A 25,306-nucleotide genomic window follows, 5' to 3' on the forward strand; every position below is an offset into this window, starting at 1 on the left:
CTCCAACCAGGCCTGTGGGGCTGCATCGATGCATTGAAAAGTAACTTCACTGCTCAGTATAATACATAAATCGGTCCATAAATCTTTCACGTCAACATAAAATCTAGGGTTGAAAAAATCATAGACCTTAAGATGAGGACGGTTATAAGTAGGTGCCTTGCATTATCTTGAAGAACAGTCACCCCAGTGTTGTCTAAGGGGATCTGTGGACTGCTTGAATGGCTTGTGTATAATATACATTACGTATTTCGCTTGCCTTCAGAGCACTGTTGTGTCTAGTTGCTCGCAGAAATTCATTATTTTGCGGAAGTTAGAAGTCAGAATTTCCACATATATCTTCACTTACCGTCTGGCATCCTTTGGGAATAATGGAGCTTCACACCAGGGTGTGTTCTCCGTTTCTTCCCACAAACACAGCAGGCCGCACATTTGAGATTTGGAGCCATGGCGGGCAGTTACACGAGGGGCCGGTGTGTTGATATTTGAATGACGGCAGCGTTGCCGTTGATCTGAGAAAGACGTCTGGAAGTAGCGCTATAATAACCAGTATATCGGTTAGCCCAAGGTAATCTTATCCACCCACTCTTTCCCCCTACAAACCAACAAATCTATGTAAATAATTACTGGAGGACTTAAGTCATGTGCTGCTAAAACACTGAGGTTGAGAGAAAATCATGTTTTGACAGAAAGGCAGTTGGGGTACAACCTCGGTTCATTCCTGTGTGTATACAGACAGTCAAAACACATAAAGCACATCTAACCACTGATAACCTCCCACAAATGCAGATAAAGTAATATAACTACGGTACAATAATATAGCATTACTAACATGACATGCAGTCAGGCTATATCTACCTGATAAATATATTTAGTTCTTACTGTTCATTTTATTTTTTTATATTTTTTTTTGTATTTAAAATGGGAAATAACCAGACTGAAGAAAAAAGTAGCAACATTTGGTGCTTGATCCCATGTAGCAACTCTGCTGATGGGTACTGGGGTTAGGGGGTCTGTGTCTGGAGGGGGGAGGCGCCTGGATGTAAACAACGCTGCACCTGCGCCATCTGTTGCAACCGACATACACCACCACCCGCCCACGGTCTCCCATAGAGGCCCCCTCTCCTGTTCTAAAGTCTCCTTGAGCTGAATCGTGCTGTCATTGTTTAAGTACTTCTTTTGTAGTTTTAGTTGTGTTTTAATGGCGCAAAATACTTGAAAAGAATGTGGTGCCTCTTTTCACGGGTCTCTCTCTCTCTCTCTCTCTCTCATGTGTGTGTGTGTTTGTGTGTGTGTGTGTGTGTGTGTGTGTGTGTTAGTAAATGTAATACTTATACCCATTATCTATTTTGCAGATGGCCATGAGGAGCAGCCACCCACTGGGTAATAGTCACAACATTTTCTTGTGTACCAAATGCAATGCATGAGTTGGTAATAGACTAATAGTGCAAGAAACCTTGATGCATTGAACAAAAGTTAGATTTCCACACTTGATGGGTTGAGTGTATTCACCTGACAGATAAGAACAAATAGTAGTTTTGTAATCATTATCACTTACTTTTGATTGATTTGCTTACCTCAGCATCATCCCACAATGCAGCCGCCATTGACTTGGAGCCAATGGAGTTGGAACTCTCCTCTACACAGATTGTGCTGCCACATTATGGTTAGTGAAAATTAATTATGGTAATTACTTTACATTGTAATAAGCCATTAATATCTTGCCATGCTCATTATTATTGTTGTTGCTTTACTTATCTTCATACTTTGGTGATTTTCAAGTTTGCAATTTAATGTTGTCTGTGTCACTGACATCCTTTACTTCATGTTTTTTCCTGGTAATCTTGCATTATGATGAATCGCTCATTCTGATGTTGGCCGCCAATGCTTCCAACACTAATTGGTGCCATACAAGTGGTTGGTGACCATAAGTATCTCAGCAACCTGGCTACATCCATGCCATTCCTATCACGGTGCATGGAGCAAGCTTCACATAACTTTCAGACAGAGACAGCTCAATTATCGTTTTATTTCAGATTCAGTGTTTTGCTCAGTCTTTTAGGTGCAGTGTTAATATTACTAGTGGTAGTATTAATACAATTAATGTATTAATTTTCATTGATTTATCAATATTTATATTAATATATCATTAGTGTTTAAAATTTCTAATACTAATAGTAACATGAACAAAAATATCATAACTATATTTAGCTATACTCATTTATTATTATTGCTTTTCTTATTATTAATCCCTTCAGTGTCCTAGCACTTTAAATCTAGTGCTTTTCCGTCTAGCAGCCAAAGTTGTGGCCTTTGTGAATGTGTATGTCCTAAGTGTTCATTGGTGTAACTAGCTATACATCATCAAAATCTGCATCTCTTTCCCTTCTCACCCAGTTGTCCCAATATGTACATCCTTTCAGTATCCAAATAATTTCAATATACCTCTTCTAATCACTTAACTAATGAAGTCAGTTTATATCATACCCCATAACTCTTCCTTCATGATCATAACATCACCTGGCCTCTTAATTCCGGGTACACCAACAAACCCACTTGGCAATTCTCATCTCTGTATTTTACCATGTGGACATACTCTTCCGTTTCCTTCCATGTTTCTCTGTCGAATATTATTCCACATCTAACAAAACCACATCCCAACAGATCCGAACACAGGTTTCGGTAACACCCACGAGAATGTGGCAGCCCAAGAGGAGAGTCCAAGAAAGAGGCCACAGGTGGAGTTAAACAGAACTCAGCCACCCCCTGAGGAATGTGGTAGTATCCAACCCCACACACAGCTGCTCAGTGTCCCCCAAGCCACACATGAAAATGAACTGCAGACTGACCCTGACGAGTGTGCGCCCCATTGCACTGCACCAGCTCCACGTGCTGATTTTGGTATGAATACTATTAGTTTTTATTGATTGTTGTGTTATTAATCTAATTATGACTCCACAAAATCATGCAAGAGCAGCACACCATCATGCTCCTCTGAAGCAGAGGGAGAGGGAATAACTCCTCTGCTTTGATGAAAAAGCTGTGAAACAGACCACCACAGCATTGCAACAGAATCATTACAAACAGTACTTTCTCACTGAATGTTTGGTTGCTTCAAGGAAATTGCAGCTATTAATGAAATGCGATTGATAGTTTGAATCAGCATTTGAGCGTGGACCATCCTACCTTGTGGATGATATTTCACCATCATATAAATTTATACTCATCACATTAGGCATGCATATGTCCGCATCATTTTACACAAACAAAAGGAAGGAAATTAAATTCCCTCACTTATTTAACTTAGGCATCCCGGGAGAGTTGTAGAATTCCTTCATATAACTGCTAATTTATGTATCCTGAAATGATTTGATATTGTCATAGCTTTTTTTTTATTTTTTTATCACAACCATGTTATTTTGTATATAATACATTTGTCCTTTACAGTCTTTGATGGTGCATCCTTTCAGGCTGTCAAGTTTAGTAGCTACTCATGAGACGTATTTCGTAATAGTCATTAATTTCCAGATGCTTTGCATTAAAAAGTGTCATGAAACCTGCCGCAAAAATAATCAGCTATAGTCAACCCTTGCTTTAAAGAACCAATTTGGAGGAGGGGGGTGATGTTATATCCAAAAATCTTTAACATCTGAAGCATCCAATTTTTTTGTGTATAACAAACCTTGTCTATTATGTGAACCTAAAAGTTCCCTGTTTCCCTATATAACAATTCTTTCCTTGTATGTGATGCTTAATCCTGACATGCATCTCCATTATCAGCAGGAAGAGTAATTATAAGAATAACTCTACATATAGCTGATAGCAATGCTGATTTAGAGAGAAAGTTGATGCTAATAGCCTTACTTTAGTAGTCCTGCCCTATAAAATGACAAAAAAAGACAATAATACATCAGCATCATCATCGTTTAACGTAACAATGATGCACATTAAAACAATGTACATATAGCCCAATGAGTGAAGGGGATCATTTACCTCAACAGAAACTCACGCCAAGTCTGGTAGTCCTTCTAAATTCTGTGCCAAAATTTGTGACGCTGAGTATAATAATTAATTTTAGTGACCATTTGCATCCATTTTTCACTGTGATTAAGAAATTGCCTCTCAACAGGGTGTGAAACTGAAGGGGTTGGAGGAAACCCGACTCGGCCATCAAGCTCACCAAAATACAGTAAGCAACCTCTTGTGCTCAATGATAATTTATCCTCTAGTTACTGTTCAGTGTTGTTATGACCACATTTAATGTGTTGGAAACATTACAGCTAACAATATACCTCACATCCCTGCATACAAATTGAGTTCAATATTTAACTGTTACATATCTTAAGAAAATATATGTAAAAGGTTGATATTTTGAATGACATTTAAACTGTTTACTATATTCTTATGGCAGTAGTGAGTGATCAGAACATAGGTCTTATGTTCTTGATAGCATAGGTTCAAATTTTGCCATAGGTTGGCAATTGATAGTAACAGTAGTGTCCACAAATACCTGCCTGTCTCTTGTTTATCCTGTTCCACTTTAAACCATGACTGGTCAAGCTTTGAAGAGGTAGCATAACCCTGAAGTGCCACTAACAAACATTTGTCCATGCTACTGATGTGATCATGTTTACCATTCACTCCCAAACATGGCAGCACCCTAGAAATGAGGTCAATATCCCTGCTATTTAATATCCCATCTTTAATCACATACTCAGGCTTTTCCTTGTATTATGAAACCAAAAAATGTGATTCTTCATACATTATTCTTAAAGGGATAGTCGTGAGTATCAGGAAATGGGAGCTACAAGGAACAGTATTATTCTCTAAACTTAATGTATGCATGGGAGACATGAGGCTGAACCATTCCACATCACCCACATTACACTGGATGGACATGTGGAGGAGCTGGGATAATAATTGAATTATGATCTATGCAAGTGTTCAAATGGTTTTAATAAGTAATAAGGATTAGTTTGTTGGGTAAAGTGGCACATCCCGGAGACCACCAGTTTAATGGATTATAATTGTAAAAAGGAAAGTTAGACAGCAGGCAGGATTTGGGTAGGACTAACATTGCAGAAACAGAGAATTTTTAGATTTTTAGTGTGGCACCATTTTGACGTATGTTTCAGTAGAGATTGAACACCAGAGATGTATATGGATCATCAGTGCATGTAGATCTTGATATTATTTTTGTCAAGTCTCCAGTTGTACCCTCTCCCCCATCTGGAAATACTACTCTTGTCAGGTAATCTAACTAAAGCCTTTCCAGTCTAAGCTGGCGTGCAGATAAAATGTCATTGCTTGGATTCACTGTCCTAATAGCAATAATAATGCATTAACATGCACATATTTTATTATTTAGAATTGTGAGAAGAGTGCTGTGAAATTTAACTTTTAATATTGGTGTATGCATTTTCAGAGACATCAAAACTGCAATTGTTGCAGAAGACGGTCTGCCGTCTGCGCCGGCAGGTGAGGCAGCTCAAAGCTCAGGCCATTACCACTCCTGGGCAGTTTTTGGCCAAAGCCAGCAATTTCCTAGATCCAAAAGTGGTGGATTTTTTCAAAGGACAGGTTCAACATGCTGCAAGATCTAAGCCTGGTAGGAGATATGGGGTACAAGAGAGGAGGTTTGCTCTGGCCTTGTACTATCAAAGTCCAAAGGCTTATCGATTTCTCAGCACAGTATTTCACTTGCCTTCAGTTTCAATACTTCACTCATGGCTCAGGGGTATTTCACTAAATGTTGGCTGGAGCAAACAGACTCTGACAGCCCTGAAGAAAAGAGCACAGGCTTTGTCAAAAGAAGAGACACTTTGTGGGATTGCATTTGATGCCATGAGTATTAAAGAATCATTGCATTTTGACAAAGCCTCTGATTCTATCATAGGAAGGGAGGATTTCGAGAGCATGGAAGAGTTTGAAACCAGCAAATCATGCACTGTGTTCATGGTTAAGGGCTTATTGAAAAGATGGAAACTTGTTTTAGGATGTTTCTTTTATTCGGGAGGGATTAAAACTTGTAAATTCAGGGAACTGTATGAAACAGCAATAATAAAAGTCAAGGACACGGGACACAGAGTTATGTTTACAGTTTGTGATCAAGAGGGAGTGCATCGTTCCTTGTTCCAGACTCTGGCATGACAACTGAAAATCCTTCCTTTACAGTCGATGTTGAGAAGGTTCACTTTTTTTTTGATTCTCCACATCTTTTGAAAAGCCTGAGGAACACACTTCTCAAATATGATATTAAAATTGGAGAAAATAAAATTTCATGGGATCACATAAAAAAGTTTTTTGAAAAAGATCAGCAACAAAGTATTAGACTTGCTCCTAAATTGAGCAGCAAACATATGTGTGGTGAAGGCTTTTAAAAAATGCGTGTCAATCTTGCTGCCAAAGTGATGAGTCATACTGTGGCGGCAGGAATTTTCGTTCATTCAACATCAGGAATGCTACCACAGAAAGCCATCTATACTGCAGAATTCATAGATAAGGTGGACATTTTGTTTGATTGTTTCAATAGTTCATCCATTTATAATTATAAAGATGCCCTTACTGCCATTACTTCAAATTCATGTCATATGAAAATCATAAAAGAGACTAAAGATTACTTGTTGTCATTAAAGGTCTGTGCTCCACCTCATGTACGCATTCACTGTGTAAATGGCTGGCTCATCAACTTGACAGCACTTGATGCTCTGTGGCAAGATCTGCAGAGTTATCAAGCAAAGTACCTCCTCACTCGGCGATTAAATCAGGCTGTCTTGAAAATCTGTTTGCCAGACTGAGGGTTAGATTTGGGAACTGTGACCATCCCACTGCCTACAATTTTATGAAGGGCCTCAAGTCAGTAAGGACCAATTATTATTCACAAGTTCCCCAGACAAGTAACTGTGAGGCGGATGAGTCATACTTCCTTAACGTAACCTCAAACTGTGATGCAGATTTGCCCCCTTCGGATACAGACTCGGACAATGAGGAGTCAGTAGCAAGCATGCCACCTGCTGAGGTCAATGCTTTGTTTTATGTAGTTGGCTGGACTTGTAAAAATTTTTGAAAAAACATAATTGTCAACATTGCAGGGAGCATCTGTTGGATGTAAAACAACAACTTGACAACAGAAATTTATTTTGTTATTTTAAAGCCTTTTCTAACAATCCAGATATTCCATTTGGGGGACTCTCTGTGCCCAGTGATAGTGTTTTTAAACACTTTCATGAAGTTGAAGCCATTCTCCAGGCAACACTGGAGAAGGCAATGTTGGGCACTAGAGTTTCCCAAATGCTCTTGTCTAAATTAAATAATCATGAATTTCTAAGTCCTCTGCACCTGTGTTCCACCCAGCTAACTGAAAACATTCACCTCATCTACATAAAATTAAGGATATACTACAAACTAAAATGGAGGAATAGGGAGCAGACCCTTCCCAAAATGAAAAAAAATAGGAAATTAATTAAATTGCAGCATTAGTAATAACAATAGTTAGGGATATATTTATAAATTATAAATTTACTCATGATATTTATAAGTTTCTTTTACAGCATAATATTTCAGTCTTCAGGATTGATAGTGTGAATGATTGTAACCTAATGGTGTGAATGTACGACAGCTGGGGATGGGTTTTTGTGCCTTATGTTTTCTTCAAGTGATTTTTTTCTAGCTTAATGCATCAATGCTTTTTCATTGTCTATTGCAACATAATAATCATATATTGCCTGCTTTGCCTATCTCTGAAGCTGAAAATCTATCCTGCATGTGAGGTCTGCTCCCTAATTTCTTGCAGCATGTTGAACAAATGTTTTTGATATTAATTGGTATAATAAATTTATTAATTGATTTTGATGTTATTTTGTTTTCAGAAATTATCACAATTCCACCACTATTTGGATGTTTTCCATTATTTGTTGTTGCTTTTGTTATGCCAAGAAATTTTTTCAATATATTTTGCTAAATATTGAAAATAATGAACCATTGTAGGTTTTGCCTGTTATAAATCAGATCTTGTTCATTTAATGCTTTGGATGTCTGCCACTTTCTTTCCAGTTGTAATGCAAGGAATTATTTATCTGCCCTTCCAGATATTGCATGTAACGCACCATTGTTGGTTTTGCCTGTTATAAATCAGATCTTGTTCAGCTCACAAGCTTTGGATGTCTGCCACTTTCTTTCCAGTTGTAATGCAAGGAATTATTTATCTGCCCTGCCAGATATTGCATGTAACGCACCATTGTTGGTTTTGCCTGTTATAAATCAGATCTTGTTCAGCTCACAAGCTTTGGATGTCTGCCATTGTTTATTTCAGGTGTAATGCTTGGAAACTTTTGTTCTCTGCCCTGCCAAACAGTATGCAATGCTTTATTGTGGATTTTGCCTGTTATAATTAATCTTGTTCAGGTAACAAACCCTTGGTGTCTGCCTTACCTAATATGTGCTGCAGTGACACTTGGCTGGGTTTCACGATGTGAAATACAGCATATAATTTCATCACATGGCTGGCATCATTGATGTGGCGTCCAGGAGTAATCGTGTTTGTACTATAGCATGTTATGATTTTTTTCTGCTTTATATGATATACACAAAGATATATATATATATATATATATATATATATATATATATATATATATATATATATATATATATATATATATATATATATATATATATATATATATTTTTTTATTTTTTTATTTATTTATTTATTTATTTATATATATATATATTTATATTTATATATATATATATATATATATATATATATATATATATATATATATATATATATATATATATATATATATATATATTTATTTATTTATTTTATATATATATATTTTTTTTTGTTGTTTTTTTGTTTTGTTATTTGACAAAATATAATGCCAGTTGATATTCTTGACTAATGCCTTGTAAAGCTTGTGAAAAATAATGCTTATTTTTGGGGGGAGACAGAGTGGTTTGTTGAATTGTCTAGTTCAAGGAGTTTCATTTCAAATAATTTTGTTACATCCAACTTTAATGTGTGCTAAAAAACAAATATTGTTTTACTGTTCCTGCAATAAATGCTACTTGTTTACTGATGTGGCCCTTGAAAAACAAATCACTCTGCCCTGTAATTTGGTATGTCACATACTGCAGCATAACTTTCCTGCTATTTTCTTACACTATTAGTTGCCGGTTTTGTCTCATTTGCTTTCATCATAATATGTGCCTCCACTGCACAGTTGTGCCTACTGAGCTTAATATCTTCAGGACACTGGCTGATGCCAAGGTCAGAGCTTGTGAGATCATACTGTGTCCTACATTCCATTTTTACTTCCATGCCCAGCTGTCTCCCAGGACCACCAAGTTATTGCATTCCATTTAAGACAACTCATGTGTTACCTTCTTGATATCCTCCATCATGTATGTCAGCATGTCTTATGATGCTTTTATATTGATGTGCCTTGCAACTTTTATACAGTTATTATTGCATGTAATACACCATAGTAGATTTTGCCTGTTATAAATCAGATCATGTTCAGTTAATGCTTTGGGTGTCTGCCATTGTTTATTTCAGCTGTAATGCTTAGCTTTTGTTATCTGCTCTGCCAAACAGTGCACAATGCTGCTTGCCATTATGTGGCAGTATGATATTTTTACTCAGCTCAGAGCATGTTGCAAAGGCATTGTAGTAATCATAGAATGTTTTTAGATTTGCTTGTATCTGATGCACTGTATATATTTGCGACACACACACACACACACACACACACACACACACTATATATATATATATATATATATATATATATATATATATATATATATATATATATATATATATATATATATATATAGATATATATATATATATATATATATATATATATATATTTAGAAAATGCTTACACATTATATTTTCCCAAAATAACAAATTGATATAGTGTAAATAATATTAATAAAACATAAGAGCAAATATATTTTCTTTACCCTATTCGTAAATCATTTTACAATAATGAAAATAACAAATAAAGGCAGGATAGGGTGCTGTGGCAGGTACTTAAAAATAGTAAAGCTACCCTGAAAAGTGACGTTTTGGTGGCTGTAATAGATGGCGCTACTTCCGCACGCCTGAGGAATTACCACATACCACTATCTCTTCGTGTATAGTCTCTTTGGTGTAGACGCTGAGTCACTGCCCTGCTGACCGTCTCCCAAGTTCCCACCATTTTGTCCCGCTTTCCGTTTCCATCACAGCCCTGTTTCCATTATTTTATTATTTTATTTGTTTATTGAGTTACTGGATAATTCTTCATGTCCGATTCTTTTTCTTTTTAGGTTGCTAATAAATATTTTTATTGTTATTAGACTATGATCGAGTAGTCGAGTACTCCATATCACTGAGATATCCACTCACTGAGTGGTGATCTCTCTCTCTCTCTCTCTCTCTCTCTGAATGAAGCGAATATTTATTTTTCGATAGAAAATAGCATGTATAGTTATTATGGATGTACTCGATCATAGTCTAATAACAATAACAATATTTAGCAGCAACCTAAAAAAATCGGACATGAAGAATGATCAATAAATCCAATAAATAAAGTTGAGCAACAGGTACCGGTACTGAGCAATCTGGTACCGGTACCGTACCGTTTAGTTGGTACTGTTAGTACCGGTACTGGTCCCGTTACCTGCCCACCCCTAGTAAACAGAGCAACGGAGCGGAGTCTGCCACGCCGCCCACGACTCGATCCACGCCCACACAGTGCCCCCACGCCTCCACGCCCACACAGTGCCCCCACGCCTACACGCACACACAGTGCCCCCACGCCCACACAGTGCCCCCACAATGCCCCCACGCCTCCACGCCCACCCAGTGCCCCCACGCCTCCACGCCCATCCAGTGCGTATTACAAGGTTATCTATTTCAAGCTTTTTGGGGAGGTTCAGGTGATGGGTCAGTAATTCCAGAATCACACCCAAGCTACTGATGTCAAGTTTACCTGTTTCTGCTTTTTGTGGCTGAGGTGACCCCAGCCAGCACTGGATGATGGGACCCACGTGGGTCTTTGTGGGCTACTTTATGGGCCCCATGTGGCTGCCCACATGGGGCCCAGATAAATTTGGCCACGGGATTCATGTGGGTTTCAGGTGGGCTGCCCAAGTGGGTTAAATGTGGGATATGGTGGATCCATATGGGTATTGCATGGGCATGCCATTGAATTTATGGGGATATCTTGCATATATTTGGTGCAGTACCACTGATAAAGGGCTTTTGACATAGTCACTGAAAACAGAAAGCAGAGGCAGTCTTCAACATTATACGAGTATACCCATACCCCTGTCCTCCAATGAAACAGTGATGTTAGTGTTTAAAAGTACATACAGCATAGGAGAGAGTTCTATGTTCATTTTCTGTTGAATTGCCTAAAGCCCAATATCAACGGCTATACATATCTCAAAGTTATATGAATAATAATCAAATGATTCAACTTAACTTTATTTATTTATACATGCTTCAAAACTGAATGATTATTTTCTTCCACATTAACAAAACTCTTTAAAAGCACAATATGATTTTGGTAGTAAAATGAAATTGACAGTGTTTATATTGTGACTGTCTGCTATAAAATTGTTCCATATATTTATATCATAAAAAATATAATCTTCTAAAATATACTGTGAATATTATGAAACAAAATCTACTAATCAGTAATATATAAACACAAGTAATACAGAATAATTGTAATAATAGTAGTAATAGTACTATGGCTTTTCTGCCGTGGCCACCCCCTAGAGCCCCCTTTCCCAACCCTGGGGTCGCTAAGCATTTTTCCTGGGGTCCCCAAGACCTCAAAATATCAAACATGGTATTATTATATTATAACACATATACAACTAAACTAGTGGGGTCGCAGTCATGTCTAGAGGTACATGATTGGGGTCGCCTGAAAAAAAAAAAAAAAGTTGGGAACCACTGCCCTAGGCCTAGGGGGATATTCCCGGAGGGAATGAGGCGTCAGAGCTATAGATAGATAGATATAGATAAAAGTAATACAGAATACAGAATTCCTTTGGCAGAAATACATCTATACCTATATTGTGATTGGAATCATCTGTAACAAATTACGACATGTAAACAAAACTAAGGAACCTATTGTTGATGTAATTAAACCTCCTTTTGCATAAGATTTACATATATAGGTATTCTAATTAGCAGACAATGTTGCACCAGTATCCCTTCGCATGCGATTGCCACTGCGATCTCTTCCACCAATCAACCACTTCGCCACCGCATGCTCCACATTTCTTCTCGTGCAGTCTGACGTTTGTGAGTTCTTTTTCACTCCTCCTAGAACCAGAAAAAAATGTGGTTACTATTATATATTCCAAAACTTACAAAAGTAGAATCAAACGACTAAAACAACAAAAGTTAATAAGGTCTACTAGGTTGAGGGTAATATGGAGAATCACTACTGCCTCCAATATACGATATTATTATAGTTATGAATACATGTCCCTTAACCATAATATGAAGGCACAGGTGTTGTAAGATAAAGTCCCAAAAGGAATAATATTCACGAAAGGGTAGCCTCCTATGGCAAAAATAGGTAGCATATTCATATATTCCATCCAGTAAATGTAAGGGGGGTCCAGGGGGGATGCAGTCCCCCTGCCAGATTGTAAAGTTTGGTTGGAGTAGCTTAAATATGCTTGCTGGGGGAAGGGGAGTAGTGAATATGCGACTTATGTTTGCGAGGAGATATTATTCGTAACTCTGGCGGACTGCCGCTGCCATAGGAGGCTACCCTTTCGTGAATATTATTCCTTTAAGGGACTTTTTCTTTACTTTTAAGTACCTGCGCCTTCATATTATGGTTAAGGGACATGTATTTCATCCCTTAACTATAATATGGAGGCGTAATATTGTATATTGAAGACACGGAGTGATTCTCCATATTTACCTGGCTAAGTAGTGAATGCATGCTGTGACCTGTTTTACTGCTGTTTATGGCATCCTTAGAGATGATCCAACTCTCCCACCTCTAGTTAAGTTTTACTTTTTTCTGTTTTACTAAATCACAGTTAATAGACCTATGTGTGAGTGTTGACTTTAAAAATAGATAGATAGATAAGGAAATGTGAAAAAAATACTTACCCTAAACAGTCTCGAATAAGTTTGTGGAGCCAAATGCCTTCTTGTTGTTCCTTCAAGACATGTTCAGTTTTGTGGTCAGTGTGTCACTTATTATGAACTTCATTACTCACTTCACATATTCATCAGTGTTCATCCCTCCAATCTCACCTAGAACATTCACCTGAAATCAACAAATAAGACCACAATTTAGCCTTTATTCTTTTTCTCTTTGTTCTTGCACAATATATATTTCATAATTTTCCATATCGTCCAGCCACTGGAACGACCTTGCAGGTGTTTCTACTCTGTAAAACACAGGCTGTTTTCAGAGATTTAAACCTCATATGCTATTACATTCATTAATATTCATTCACATGTCCTTGTTACTCAAGACTTAGTATATTGACACAAGGTAATAATACTGTACCACCACCACAACACCACCACCATCATCACCACCAAAAACTACCACCACCACAACACCACCACCACCATCACCACCAAAAACTACCACCACCACCACCTTGACCACCACCTTACCACTTCTATCTCTACACCACCACCTCTTTATATACTACTATCACAACCGTGCGAAATGTACTTTCCACATATAATACATACCTATAGGCTGCGGCAGCGAAGTATTGAATCAGTGCCTCTTGGCACTTGTTGGGAGACAGGACAGTGGCTGGGATGGCTTTGAAAATCTGCAAAGACAGCACTTTTTAACATTTCTTTCTTTACAGGCTATGGAAGGCATCATATATAGCTATAACCATTAAAGAATATTCACAACATATTCAAGTGCAATATAAGACAGCTCACCTTTGACTTGCTGTCACAGTAGCTTGATAATGTAGGTGGAAAATACGCAAACTGTTATGTTCCCGCCAGGCCCCAGCTCTTGCTCTTGCTGTAGTTGTACTGTGTTTACAGCAACTGCTGGGCTAAAATGAATGTCGACTTTTTAAATCTCTGCTGGGTTATAATATAATGCATCTTCTAGTTCAACAATGAAAAATATTATTGCATATAAAGAGTGCACTTTTTTATCATATAAAAAAGTCAATGTCAATAACCATTACAAAATACTTAATAAATAATATTTAAAGCAAGATAATATATAATTTTACAAATTGCGACAAGAAGAAATCATCTGATACGTCTGTAAACTATCTGTTGGCCTCATTTCAGTATTACTCTAACATTTCGGGAAAAAAAACATTACGTAACGAGTATTTTGATTTTACGGCAAGGCAGTCCGCGAAAAATATCATTGCCATGCAGATTCGGTTACAGTCTGCACTAATTGCCTGTTTCTCTTGCCTACAAAAACAATTAAGCACTCGTACAGCCATTTCAGTTGTAATATACCATTGTGGGAAGCCCACATGGGTCCCATGTTGCACCCATATTCATCTGCCAGACAACATATAATTCTTAAAGGAATTGCCTCCAAGATAACTTTACAATAGTTCTGACAACACATTTCATTGTTGGAGTATTAATGAAAGAAATAATATATATGTGTGGGAAACCCACATAGGTCCCACGTTGTACCCATAAATCATTTGTCTGCCAAGTCACGTGTATATTTTTTAATAATTGTCTCTTGGAAAATTTTCTCGGTCGTTTAGACAATTTCCTGAGCTCTTATAGTACAAAAGAAAAATATTTACTTTTGTGGAAACCCACCTGAGTCCCATATGAAACCCATGCATTTCCCCATCCCCTACCCATGCCCACCAATCCCACCAATACCCATGGAAATCCCATGTGGGCCCCATGTGTGTGCTGGCTGGGACAGCTTGGTATTATTCCAGAATCACACCCAAGCTACCCATGTCAAGTTTACCTGTTTCAAGCTTTTGTGGCTGAGGTGACAGCTTGGTAATATTCCAGAATCACACCCAAGCTACCCATGTCATGTTTACCTGTTTCAAGCTTTTTGTGGCTGAGGTGACAGCTTGGTATTATTTCAGGTTTAATCTTAGGGAGCACCACTCCAAACCAATATTCGTAGTAAATTAGCACGTGAGAGAATTTTAATTATAATGCATTTTCGTATACGTTTTACCTTGGGGAGGGGCCAGGGGGGCAAGCCTCATTAATTATAAAGTTGGGTGCTTGGATTTTCTAAGTCCATTGTTATTGTTTCACGAGCGCCTCTATGCACAGACTGAGCCTCGTACCTGCCTTGCAGTGCACCATACAAACCATATAGTTCCCAAGTCAGTACGCACAAGGATCATTACAATTTCGACAGAAAACTGTCTTTATGATTTCTACGTTATTTTCTTCGCTATATTAAAGCACATAATGGCGCAAGTATTTGTATTTTAGAATTTTAAAAGATTATATTCAGGATGTATAGCTATGCGGGTTGAATTGCGCAGGCAGCACCACGTAGGCATGTTTTCAGTCAGTTTTCATCGCGCTGCCATGATGGATGGACCAGAGTCTCACTCTCTCACTCAAAATATCATTGTACTTCACCTCTCGGTAAGTGTTGTCTGACTATTCAACCTCTTTATTGGTATGCATGTAGTTAGACAAAAGGACCGATTACTATCCAAAATTGAATAGTGACCCGGCGTGTGACATATGTGCGTTTTGTGAATAGCGGTCGCATGAAGCTTGTCACGTGTCACAAACCAACCGGATATTGTTCGACGCGCGTACTCATAGTTTCAGTAAAATGGAGGCCAGGGTGATACGTAGCAATCGTTAGGTCACTAACGGCTCCTATATGACAGCTGTCACAAATCTGTTGCATTTTGTACCCCAAACTACTCGGTAACACGATCTACCATCAACTTACAAGAAGTGGATGGGTTAACTGTCAGTACTGTACCATATGTTTTTATGAAACATGACATTTCCCAAGAGTTGCTCAATTATACGGATTGGGGCGGCGGCGGTGTGGGTGGGGGTTCCATTACAGTGACCGTCCAATTACGCCCCTGACACTGTCAACAGACTGCTATGGCGGCTGGTAGGTTATATTGAATAAATTACAAGAGTATACGTTAGGGACTTTCCTTACTTTAGACTAGGAATTTTCCCTATATTTGATTTTTTAGGACATTTTGGAAGCCAATTTTTCAGTGATTTGTCCTTCCACCACCAAAACAAAGGTTCCCTACAAGGATTGATGAAGCTAACTGATGGGTTAGGAATAGTTTTAGTACTGTGCCAGTATTTCATTACCTACCTTATGAAACATCACTAGCTCTTCATATATCTTTTCCACAAACGTTCATCAACCATGGAAACTCTTTCAGATTTCAATTCAAGGAGTATTTATCATTGAAAATATGGGATAATATTCACGAATGTGTAGCCTCCTCTGGTGGTGGCTGCGGCGGCGATGCAGCCGGTGTTGCGAGAAATACCTCCGCAGAAATAAGTCGCATATACCAGGGGGGGTCCAGGGGGGCAAAGCCCCCCCATTAGCAGGTCGTAAAGTTCGGTTGGAGTAGTTTAAATATATTTGACATGCGGCGTGGCCTGTCAGAAATTACGCAGCGCGGGTGGGGGGCCACTATGCCCACCATCCAATGACATGCCTGACATTCGTCAACAGACCGAATGCTAGGTCATATTGTAACAGACTACAGGAGTATGCGTTAGGAACTTTCCTACTTTTGAGATTTTCTAGGGAAATTTTGGAAGCCTATTTTCAGTGATTTGGGCTTCCTCCAAAGCCCTGGTTCCCCACAGGTCCCCAGGCTTGTCTTGGCGGGGTAGGGGGCTGGGGTGTTGGAGGGGTGGAGTGTACTTTTTAGATTTACTGAGGTGGCAGATAGGTAATATTCCAGAATCACACCCAAGCTACCCATGTCAGGTTTACCTGTTTCAAGCTTTTGTGGTTGAGGTGACAGCTTGGTATTATTCCAGAATCACACCCAAGCTTACCCATGTCAAGTTTACCTGTTTCAGTTCACCGGTGATGAGGTTTCAGGCCCTGTCCGCCGCTGCCGCAGCGCTCCACAGGCCGCCAACATTACAACAGTAACATTAGCACCCAAAGTTGTCCTCAATCCTCACCAGGGTTGTTGATTTTTTTAAATAAAAAATGGATTTTTTATTCAAATCAGATTTTTATCTAAATTGATTTTATATATTTTTTATAAATGAAAATAATTAAATGAACGTAAACCTCAATATTGTCTACAATAGTTTAAAACACATGTTGAAGTAACCTGGCTGGCTGTTTGAGCCAGTCCTAAGACTGACAACTGCAGCCAGCCATCCAGCTATGGCCAGCACCACACCACAATTCTGTCTAGTCTCTTAACAGTTTAACCAGATCATGTCATGTTTTGGACATGTCCTCACTGAAATTGCTTAAAGAAAAATGACAGCAGCTTCAAATCAAAGTATCAGAAAAGACTGTGGATGATCTATGTGTGTATAGAAGTAATTCCTTGAAAAATAGGAGTATATGTTTCATTTATTTCCTTTACTGGAACCCTGATCCTCACGTTTGTAAAGTCGTAGGATTTAGTGAATAAGTGAGTCTTCAGCGCTTTCTTGAAGATTGCCAGACTGCTACTGTTCTTAACCCGTAGAGTACCATTGACACGTCTCACGCGTTAAAAGCGATTTGCAATTATATACCGTTGATGCATCAGACGCGTTTGCAAATTACCGTAATTAATCGCAATTGAAAGGACGGTCCTGTGCACATCTAGACACTTATATGGGTACAGAGTGTCGACTTTTGAGTCAGCCTAGCCTCCCAGGCCAATATGCCCCCAGGGGTGATGTCGACCCACATGGAAAGTGAATTTGGGCGTGTGACACAAACGAAATCAAGTCCGAAACAAAGTGACAGACTGTGGTGAGAGAAGTCCTTCATCAGCACACTGTCAGTAGACTGTCAGCACACTGTCAGCAGACTGTCAGCACATTATCAGTAGACTGACACCACGTCATCAGCACACTGTCACCCGTCACCAGAACACCATCAGCACACTGTCAGCACGTCTTCAACCCTGTAACAGTCTGCCTGGTAAGCCATTTTCGTGTATTTCCGGATATTTTCCTCGGCCAGTTTTCCGCCATGGTGCGGTGCACACCTTTGGGCAGAGTTGCCTTTGTCCTTCTGTCTGGGGTGTGTGTCCTCAAAGTCGCCTTTCTCAACTCTTTCTGCCCATGACCGGAAGATTACCAAATGAGACGGCTTTTTCAACTTCCCAAAGTCAAAACATGACATAGGGAGTTTGTTGATGATGGTGGCGATAAAGCAACAGTTCTTGCTAGTTTGTGTTTGTGGTTTATAGCCAGTGTGTTCATTTTGTAGTCTTTCTATAGTGAGGAAAGTGATCGGCTTAAATAGCTTGTTGAGCCGTGCGTCCTTGTTTAATCCCTTGACTGTCGATTTCCCACAATAAGACATCACCAAGCTACAGGAATGGAATAAAAGGTGGCTGCTACAATTCACTGAAGGAAAATGTAAAGTCATCCACCTTCGGAGGGGATATCCAACATACCAATACCACATGAGAAACACTCCATTATCCAACACAGAGGCAGAAAAAGACCTGGGAGTACTGTATATGTTGCCAGGCTACCAGTGAAAGCCAACTGTGCCAATCACAGACGATGGGTTAATTAATAGGTACTACTTTTTATGTCTATCTCTCTCTCTCTCTCTCTCTCTCTCTCTCTGGGCAACCAGATTCAAAAGGCTCCTAAACGACGCAGTACAGATTCACAGAGATATGCGTGCTTATATAAACAATATATATAAAATATAATATATAAATTATATAAATAATAAAATAAATATAAGGTCGCTACTTTGCGGATTTCCGCCTATCGCGGGGGGTTCTGGAACCTAACCCCCACGATAAACTAGGGATTACTGTACTACCAAAGGCCGGCCTCACCTCAGCCGACCGGGCTCAGACCACTAAATCTGAAACCCCATCCTAGCTAAGTGACCTGATGGTTATCCTTGTCCTGTGGGGGCCTGGGGTATAGGTCGGTGCAGCAGGGAGATCAGTCTTCATATTTTATAAGGTGAGTTGGGTGTGAGTGCGGCCTAAACGTATTGCAAAATAGCAATACCGTCAAGGACGACACGAGTTAGTTTTGTCACAGTTACGGGATCTACAGTTCATTAGGAGCATTTCAGCACTGGCTACTTAGCGTCATTGCATGCGACAGAGTTTCCTAACCCGGTGGTGGAAGCAGTGGGGATCATGTTTCTTAGTGGTCCCTCTAAGCGAGAAAAATGAGAAACAATCACCCTCACACAAACCGTTTCATAATATATATCAAAGCATCTGTGATCAGATTATGTATCATCTGTTTTGGGGTTATATCATGGCACAAATTTGTCCCTTCTCTGCTACACGGTTAAGACGACCTTTTCCTCTACTAAATATTGAAAATTGGAATCGTTTCAATTGTTTGTAACGATGGCGATGATGTTTTCATTCCGGGAAGTTCTTACTTATCATACTGTGATGCTTTAAATGGTCTGTGGTGCAACAGTAACACAACAGGACCTCGTGAGCTCCATGTCCACCCCACCTGGCAGGGTTACCCACTGGAAGCTCAGGAAATGGTCATCGCCATAGGTTTCATGGAGGTGCGGCCAGCAGAACAGTGGCTACACCCAGCCCAAGAATTGGGGAATTTTAAACCTGACACACCAGAACAAGAAATGTAAGAATTTTGCAAGATTTTGGGTCAGTTCTTACTTGGTCTCGTAATTCTTGGTTCTAGTCTCAGTCCGCGTTGTAAACTCGTAGAAATAGCATCCGTGTGCTTGTGTCATGTTTTCAGCACTACAGTGTCACTTTTGTGCTTTAACAGGAAATTCTACGAGAAGAAATGTATTTACCAGTTGCGAATCTTAAAATTTGGCACCTGGGGCAGCACAGTGATTTGGTGATCATATAGTCCTCGGTAAAAGTAGCTATCAAATGTCAGGTTGTGGAACACCAGCGACCTCAAAGGTGTGTCCTTTATAGGAACAGCGCTAAAATCACACTTTGACTCAACTGGAGAAATTTTTCTTATTTTATATTTCTTACAATTCAAAATTCTGGTGTCCAATTTTGGCGCACCAAAAACCGCGCGCCCGGGGCCTTGGCTCCCCCAATACTTGGCTGCTGGTATTTACACGTCTATTACATCACGTTGTTGGAAACCCAATAAATCAATTTACTGTTTGTACAGCTTCAACACACACACACATGCACACACACCACACACACACACACACACACACACACACACACACACACACACACACACACCTTCAGAAAATACAAATAAACACACACACAGACAGATTGACACACACACACACACACACACACACACACACACACACACACACACACAGACAGATTGACACACACACACACACACACACACACACACACACACACACAGCTTCAGAAAATGCAAATAAACACACACACAGTCAGATTGAAACACACACACACACACAGATGAAAAGTAAGGATTAAATATTACGCAAAGGCAGATTACATTGACTCAAGAGTTTTTCGCTGGGGTAGACTGGACTGATATGAAGAGGAGGATTGAAATTGAATTTAAAGACAAGACCAAATAAGAATAACAGAGAAAAATATAATAAAAAAAAAAAAGAATATGTGAAAATAAGGAGAGAAGAGGAAGCTAAATTTGAAAGAAGAATAGTTTTTAGTTGTGAGGAAGAACCAAAAATGTTTTACAAATTCATAAATGGAAGGGAAGGGAAGGAAGGGAGGGACAGGAAAGGAAAGGAAAGGAAAGAAGGAAGGAAGGGAAGGTTAATGAAGGTAAGGAAAGGAAGGAAGGAAGGGAAGGAAAGGAAAAGAAGGAAGGAGGGAAAGGAAAGAAAAGGAAGGGAGGGAAAGGAAGGTAGGAAGGAGGAGAGGAAAGGAAAGAAAAGGAAGGAAGGAGAGAAAGGAAAGGAAAGGAAAGGAAGGTAGGAAGGAGGGAAAGGAAAGGAAGGAAAAGGAAGGGAAGGGAAAGGAAGGTAGGAAGGAGGGAAAGGAAAGGAAAGAAAAGGAAGGAAGGAAGGGAGAGGAAAGGAAAGGAAGGGAAGGGAAAGGAAGGTAGGAAGGAGGGAAAGGAAAGGAAAGAAAAGGAAGGAAGGAAGGGAAAGGAAAGGAAGGAAAGGAAGGAAAAGGAAGTTAGAAAGAAATGCAGGAGCGGAAACACTTAAAAAAGTGTATTCTACGAGAAGGACGAAGAAGATCCAGAAATATTAAAATAAAAATTTTCATAAAGTGCTTACGAAAGAGACCGACTTTGACAGGGGGCTCGAAAATCATACTGAAGAGAAGCTAAATTATGTAAAGGTTGAGAAAGGAGCTGTAGACGCTGAAGGAAACTTTAGATGGAAGGAAAGCCATAGGGCCGGATCACATCTCCGGGCAAGTCTTAAAAGTGTATAACTAATTTTTTTTTTTATTTATTTTTTTTTTTTTACAGCTAAGGAGACAGCTCACGGGCACAAAGAAAAGAATAAAAAAAGGCCCGCTACTCACTGTTCCCGAACAGAGGTTAAAGGAGTGTCCAAAATCAGAGGTCAATTTCGGGAGGAGAGGTGTCCTGATACCCTCCTCTTGAAAGAGTTCAAGTCGTAGGCAGGAGGAAATACAGATGAAGGAAGATTGTTCCAGAGTTTACCAGCGTGAGGGATGAAAGAGTGAAGATGCTGGTTAACCCTGCATAAGGGTTTGGAAAGTATAGGGATGAGCATGAGTAGAAAGTTGTGAGTATATGTTACCAGGCTACCAGTGAAGGGATATCCAGCACACCAATACCACATGGGAAACACTCCACTATCCACCACAGAGAAAGACCTGGGAGTGTATGTTACCAGGCTACCAGTGAAGGGATATCCAGCACACCAATACCACATGGGAAGCACTCCACTATCCACCACAGAGGCAGTGAAAGACCTGGGAGTGTATGTTACCAGGCTACCAGTGAAGGGATATCCAGCACACCAATACCACATGGGAAACACACCACTATCCACCACAGAGGCAGAGAAGGACCTGGGAGTATATGTTACCAGGCTACCAGTGAAGGGATATCCAGCACACCAATACCACATGGGAAACACTCCACTATCCACCACAGAGGCAGAGAAAGACCTGGAAGTGTATGTTACCAGGCTACCAGTGAAGGGATATCCAGCACACCAATACCACATGGGAAACACTCCACTATCCACCACAGAGGCAGAGAAAGACCTGGGAGTGTATGTTAACAGGCTACCAGTGAAGGGATATCACACACCAATACCACATGGGAAACACTCCACTATCCACCACAGAGGCAGAGAAAGACCTGGGAGTGTATGTTACTAGGCTACCAGTGAAGGGATATCCAGCACACCAATACCACATGGAAACACTCCACTATCCACCACAAAGGCAGAGAAAGACCTGGGAGTGTTACCAGGCTACCAGTGAAGGGATATCCAGCACACCAATACCACATGGGAAACACTCCACTATCCACCACAGAGGCAGAGAAAGACCAGGGAGTGTATGTTACCAGGCTACCAGTGAAGGGATATCCAGCACACCAATACCACATGGGAAACACTCCACTATCCACCACAGAGAAAGACCTGGGAGTGTATGTTACCAGGCTACCAGTGAAGGGATATCCAGCACACCAATACCACATGGGAAACACTCCACTAGCCACCCCAGAGTCTTAGAAAGACCGTGGAGTTTAAGTTACCAGGCTACCAGTGAAGGGATATCCAGCACACCAATACCACATGGGAAACACTCCACTATCCACCACAGAGGCAGAGAAAGACCAGGGAGTGTATGTTACCAGGCTACCAGTGAAGGGATATCCAGCATACCAATACCACATGGGAAACACTCCACTATCCACCACAGAGGCAGAGAAAGACCTGGGAGTGTATGTTACCAGGCTACAAGTGAAGGGATATCCATTACACCAATACCACATGGAAACACTCCACTATCCACCACAGAGAAAGACCTGGGAGTGTATGTTACCAGGCTACCAGTGAAGGGATATCCAGCACACGAATACCACATGGGAAACACTCCACTATCCACCACAGAGGCAGAGAAAGACCAAGGAGTGTATGTTACCAGGCTACCAGTGAAGGGATATCCAGCACACCAATACCACATAGGAAACACTCCACTATCCACCACAGAGGCAGAGAAAGACCTGGGACTCCCAGGCTGGGAGTGTATGTTACCAGGCTACCAGTGAAGGGATATCTAGTACACCAATACCATATGGGAAACACTCCACTATCCACCACAGAGGCAGAGAAAGACCTGGGAGTGTATGTTACCAGGCTACCAGTGAAGGGATATCCAGCACACCAATACCACATGGAAACACTCCTCTATCCACCACAGGGGCAGAGTAAGACCTGGGAGTGTATGTTACCAGGCTACCAGTGAAGGGATATCCAGCACACCAATACCACATGGGAAACACTCCACTATCCACCACAGAAGCAGATAAAGACCTGGGAGTGTATACCAGGCTACCAGTGAAGGGATATCCAGCACACCAATACCACATGGGAAACACTCCACCATCCACCACAGAGGCAGAGAAAGACCTGGGAGTGTATGTTACCAGGCTACCAGTGAAGGGATATCCAGCACACCAATACCACATGGGAAACACTCCACTATCCACCACAGAGCCAGAGATAGACCTGAAGTGTATGTTACCAGGCTACCAGTGAAGGGATATGCAGCACACCAATACCACATGGGAAACACTCCACTATCCACCACAGAAGCAGAGAAAGACCTGGGAGTGTATAATTAGGCTACCAGTGCAGGGATATCCAGCACACCAATACCACATGGGAAACACTCCACTATCCACCACAGAGGCAGAGAAAGACCTGGAAGTGTATGTTACCAGGCTACCAGTGAAGGGATATCCAGCACACCAATACCACATGGGAAACACTCCACTATCCACCACAGAGAAAGACCTGGGAGTGTATGTTACCAGGCTAGCAGTGAAGGGATATCCAGCACACCAATACCACATGGGAAACACTCCACTATCCACCACAAAGGCTTGATTTTTCTCTTCCTCTTCCTCATCTCTTTTTTTCTCCTCCCCTTCCCCCTTTTTCTCTCTGCTTCTCTTCCTCTTTCCCTATATTCTCCTCCCTGTTCCCCACCTTGAGAATGGTCGTCCTGGGAGCCATGATGTTCGCCTGGTACTCCGGCAGCGTAAAGACTGGTGGGTTTTTGTTCTTGACGCGCACCACCGTGAAGCTGGCCCGGATCTCTTCGTCCATCACGGACACCTTGAGGCTGTGCACGGGCAGGGACTCGCGATCCAGGGGTGTCTCAGTGTATAAACTGCCTGGGAAGGGGTGAAGTCTGTATGGTATAAATACACAAAGAATGACCTCACATTGTTATATATAAAGTCTCATTACTAAGGAAGCAAATATAAGTTTTCTGAGTCAAGATGTATGGTAACTGTTGAGGGTTTTGTTAGGTTAGGTTAAGTTTAGGGTGTCTTTCAATATGAATCAACAAAGAATGACCTCACATTGTTATATAGAAAGTCTCATTACTAAGGAAGCATATATAAGTTTTCTGAGCCAAGATGTATGGTAACTGTTCAGGGTGTTGTTAGGTTAGATTAAGTTTAGGGTGTCTTTCAACATGAATCAACAAAGAATGACCTCACATTGTTATATAGAAAGTCTCATTAGTAAGGAAGCAAATATGAGTTTTCTGAGCCAAGATGTATGGTAACTGTTTGGAGTTTTGTTAGGTTAGGTTAAGTTTAGGATGTCTTTCAATATGAATCAACAAAGAATGACCTCACTTTGTTATATATGAAGTCTCATTAGTAAGGAAACAAATATGAATTTTCTGAGCCAAGACGTATGTTACCTGTTCAGGGTTTTGTTAAGATTGGTTAAGTTTAGGGTGTCTTTCAATATGAATCAACAAAGAATGACCTCACATTGTTATATAGAAAATCTCATTACTAAGGAAGCAAATATGAGTTTTCTGGGTCAAGTATATGGTAATTATTCAGGGTTTTGTTAGGTTAGGTTAAGTTTAGGGTGTCTTTCAATCAAGGCCTCACAACAGCGTGCTCAAGTGATGTGTTTCCTTGAGGTATGAGATGCAGGTCAAGAGATATAAT

General features: G+C 40.1%; 1 protein-coding gene and 1 long non-coding RNA gene across 3 annotated transcripts in view; both read right to left on the minus strand.

Moving 5' to 3' along the window:
* Nucleotides 1–23,290, minus strand: part of LOC126994767 (uncharacterized) — a 57,427-nt gene extending 34,137 nt beyond the window's left edge. The window contains exons 1-2 of one of the 2 annotated variants that reach the window (XM_050854046.1): nucleotides 23,132–23,290; nucleotides 22,063–22,359 (exon numbers count right to left, since the gene is read on the minus strand). In XM_050854046.1, the coding sequence (XP_050710003.1) occupies nucleotides 22,063–22,359; nucleotides 23,132–23,289 (455 nt within the window). In that variant the 5' untranslated portion in view covers nucleotide 23,290. The remainder of the gene's footprint in view (nucleotides 1–22,062; nucleotides 22,360–23,131) is intronic. The other variant, XM_050854045.1, reaches the window with a different exon arrangement.
* Nucleotides 12,959–14,041, minus strand: LOC126994769 (uncharacterized). The gene is made up of 3 exons (XR_007749576.1): nucleotides 13,949–14,041; nucleotides 13,745–13,830; nucleotides 12,959–13,304 (listed from the first exon to the last, which is right to left on the minus strand). It is a non-coding gene; the product is annotated as an uncharacterized LOC126994769 (long non-coding RNA).
* Nucleotides 23,291–25,306: the final 2,016 nt, after the last annotated feature.

This window comes from Eriocheir sinensis, unplaced genomic scaffold (assembly GCF_024679095.1).
Source record: "Eriocheir sinensis breed Jianghai 21 unplaced genomic scaffold, ASM2467909v1 Scaffold87, whole genome shotgun sequence".
NCBI lineage: Eukaryota > Metazoa > Arthropoda > Malacostraca > Decapoda > Varunidae > Eriocheir > Eriocheir sinensis.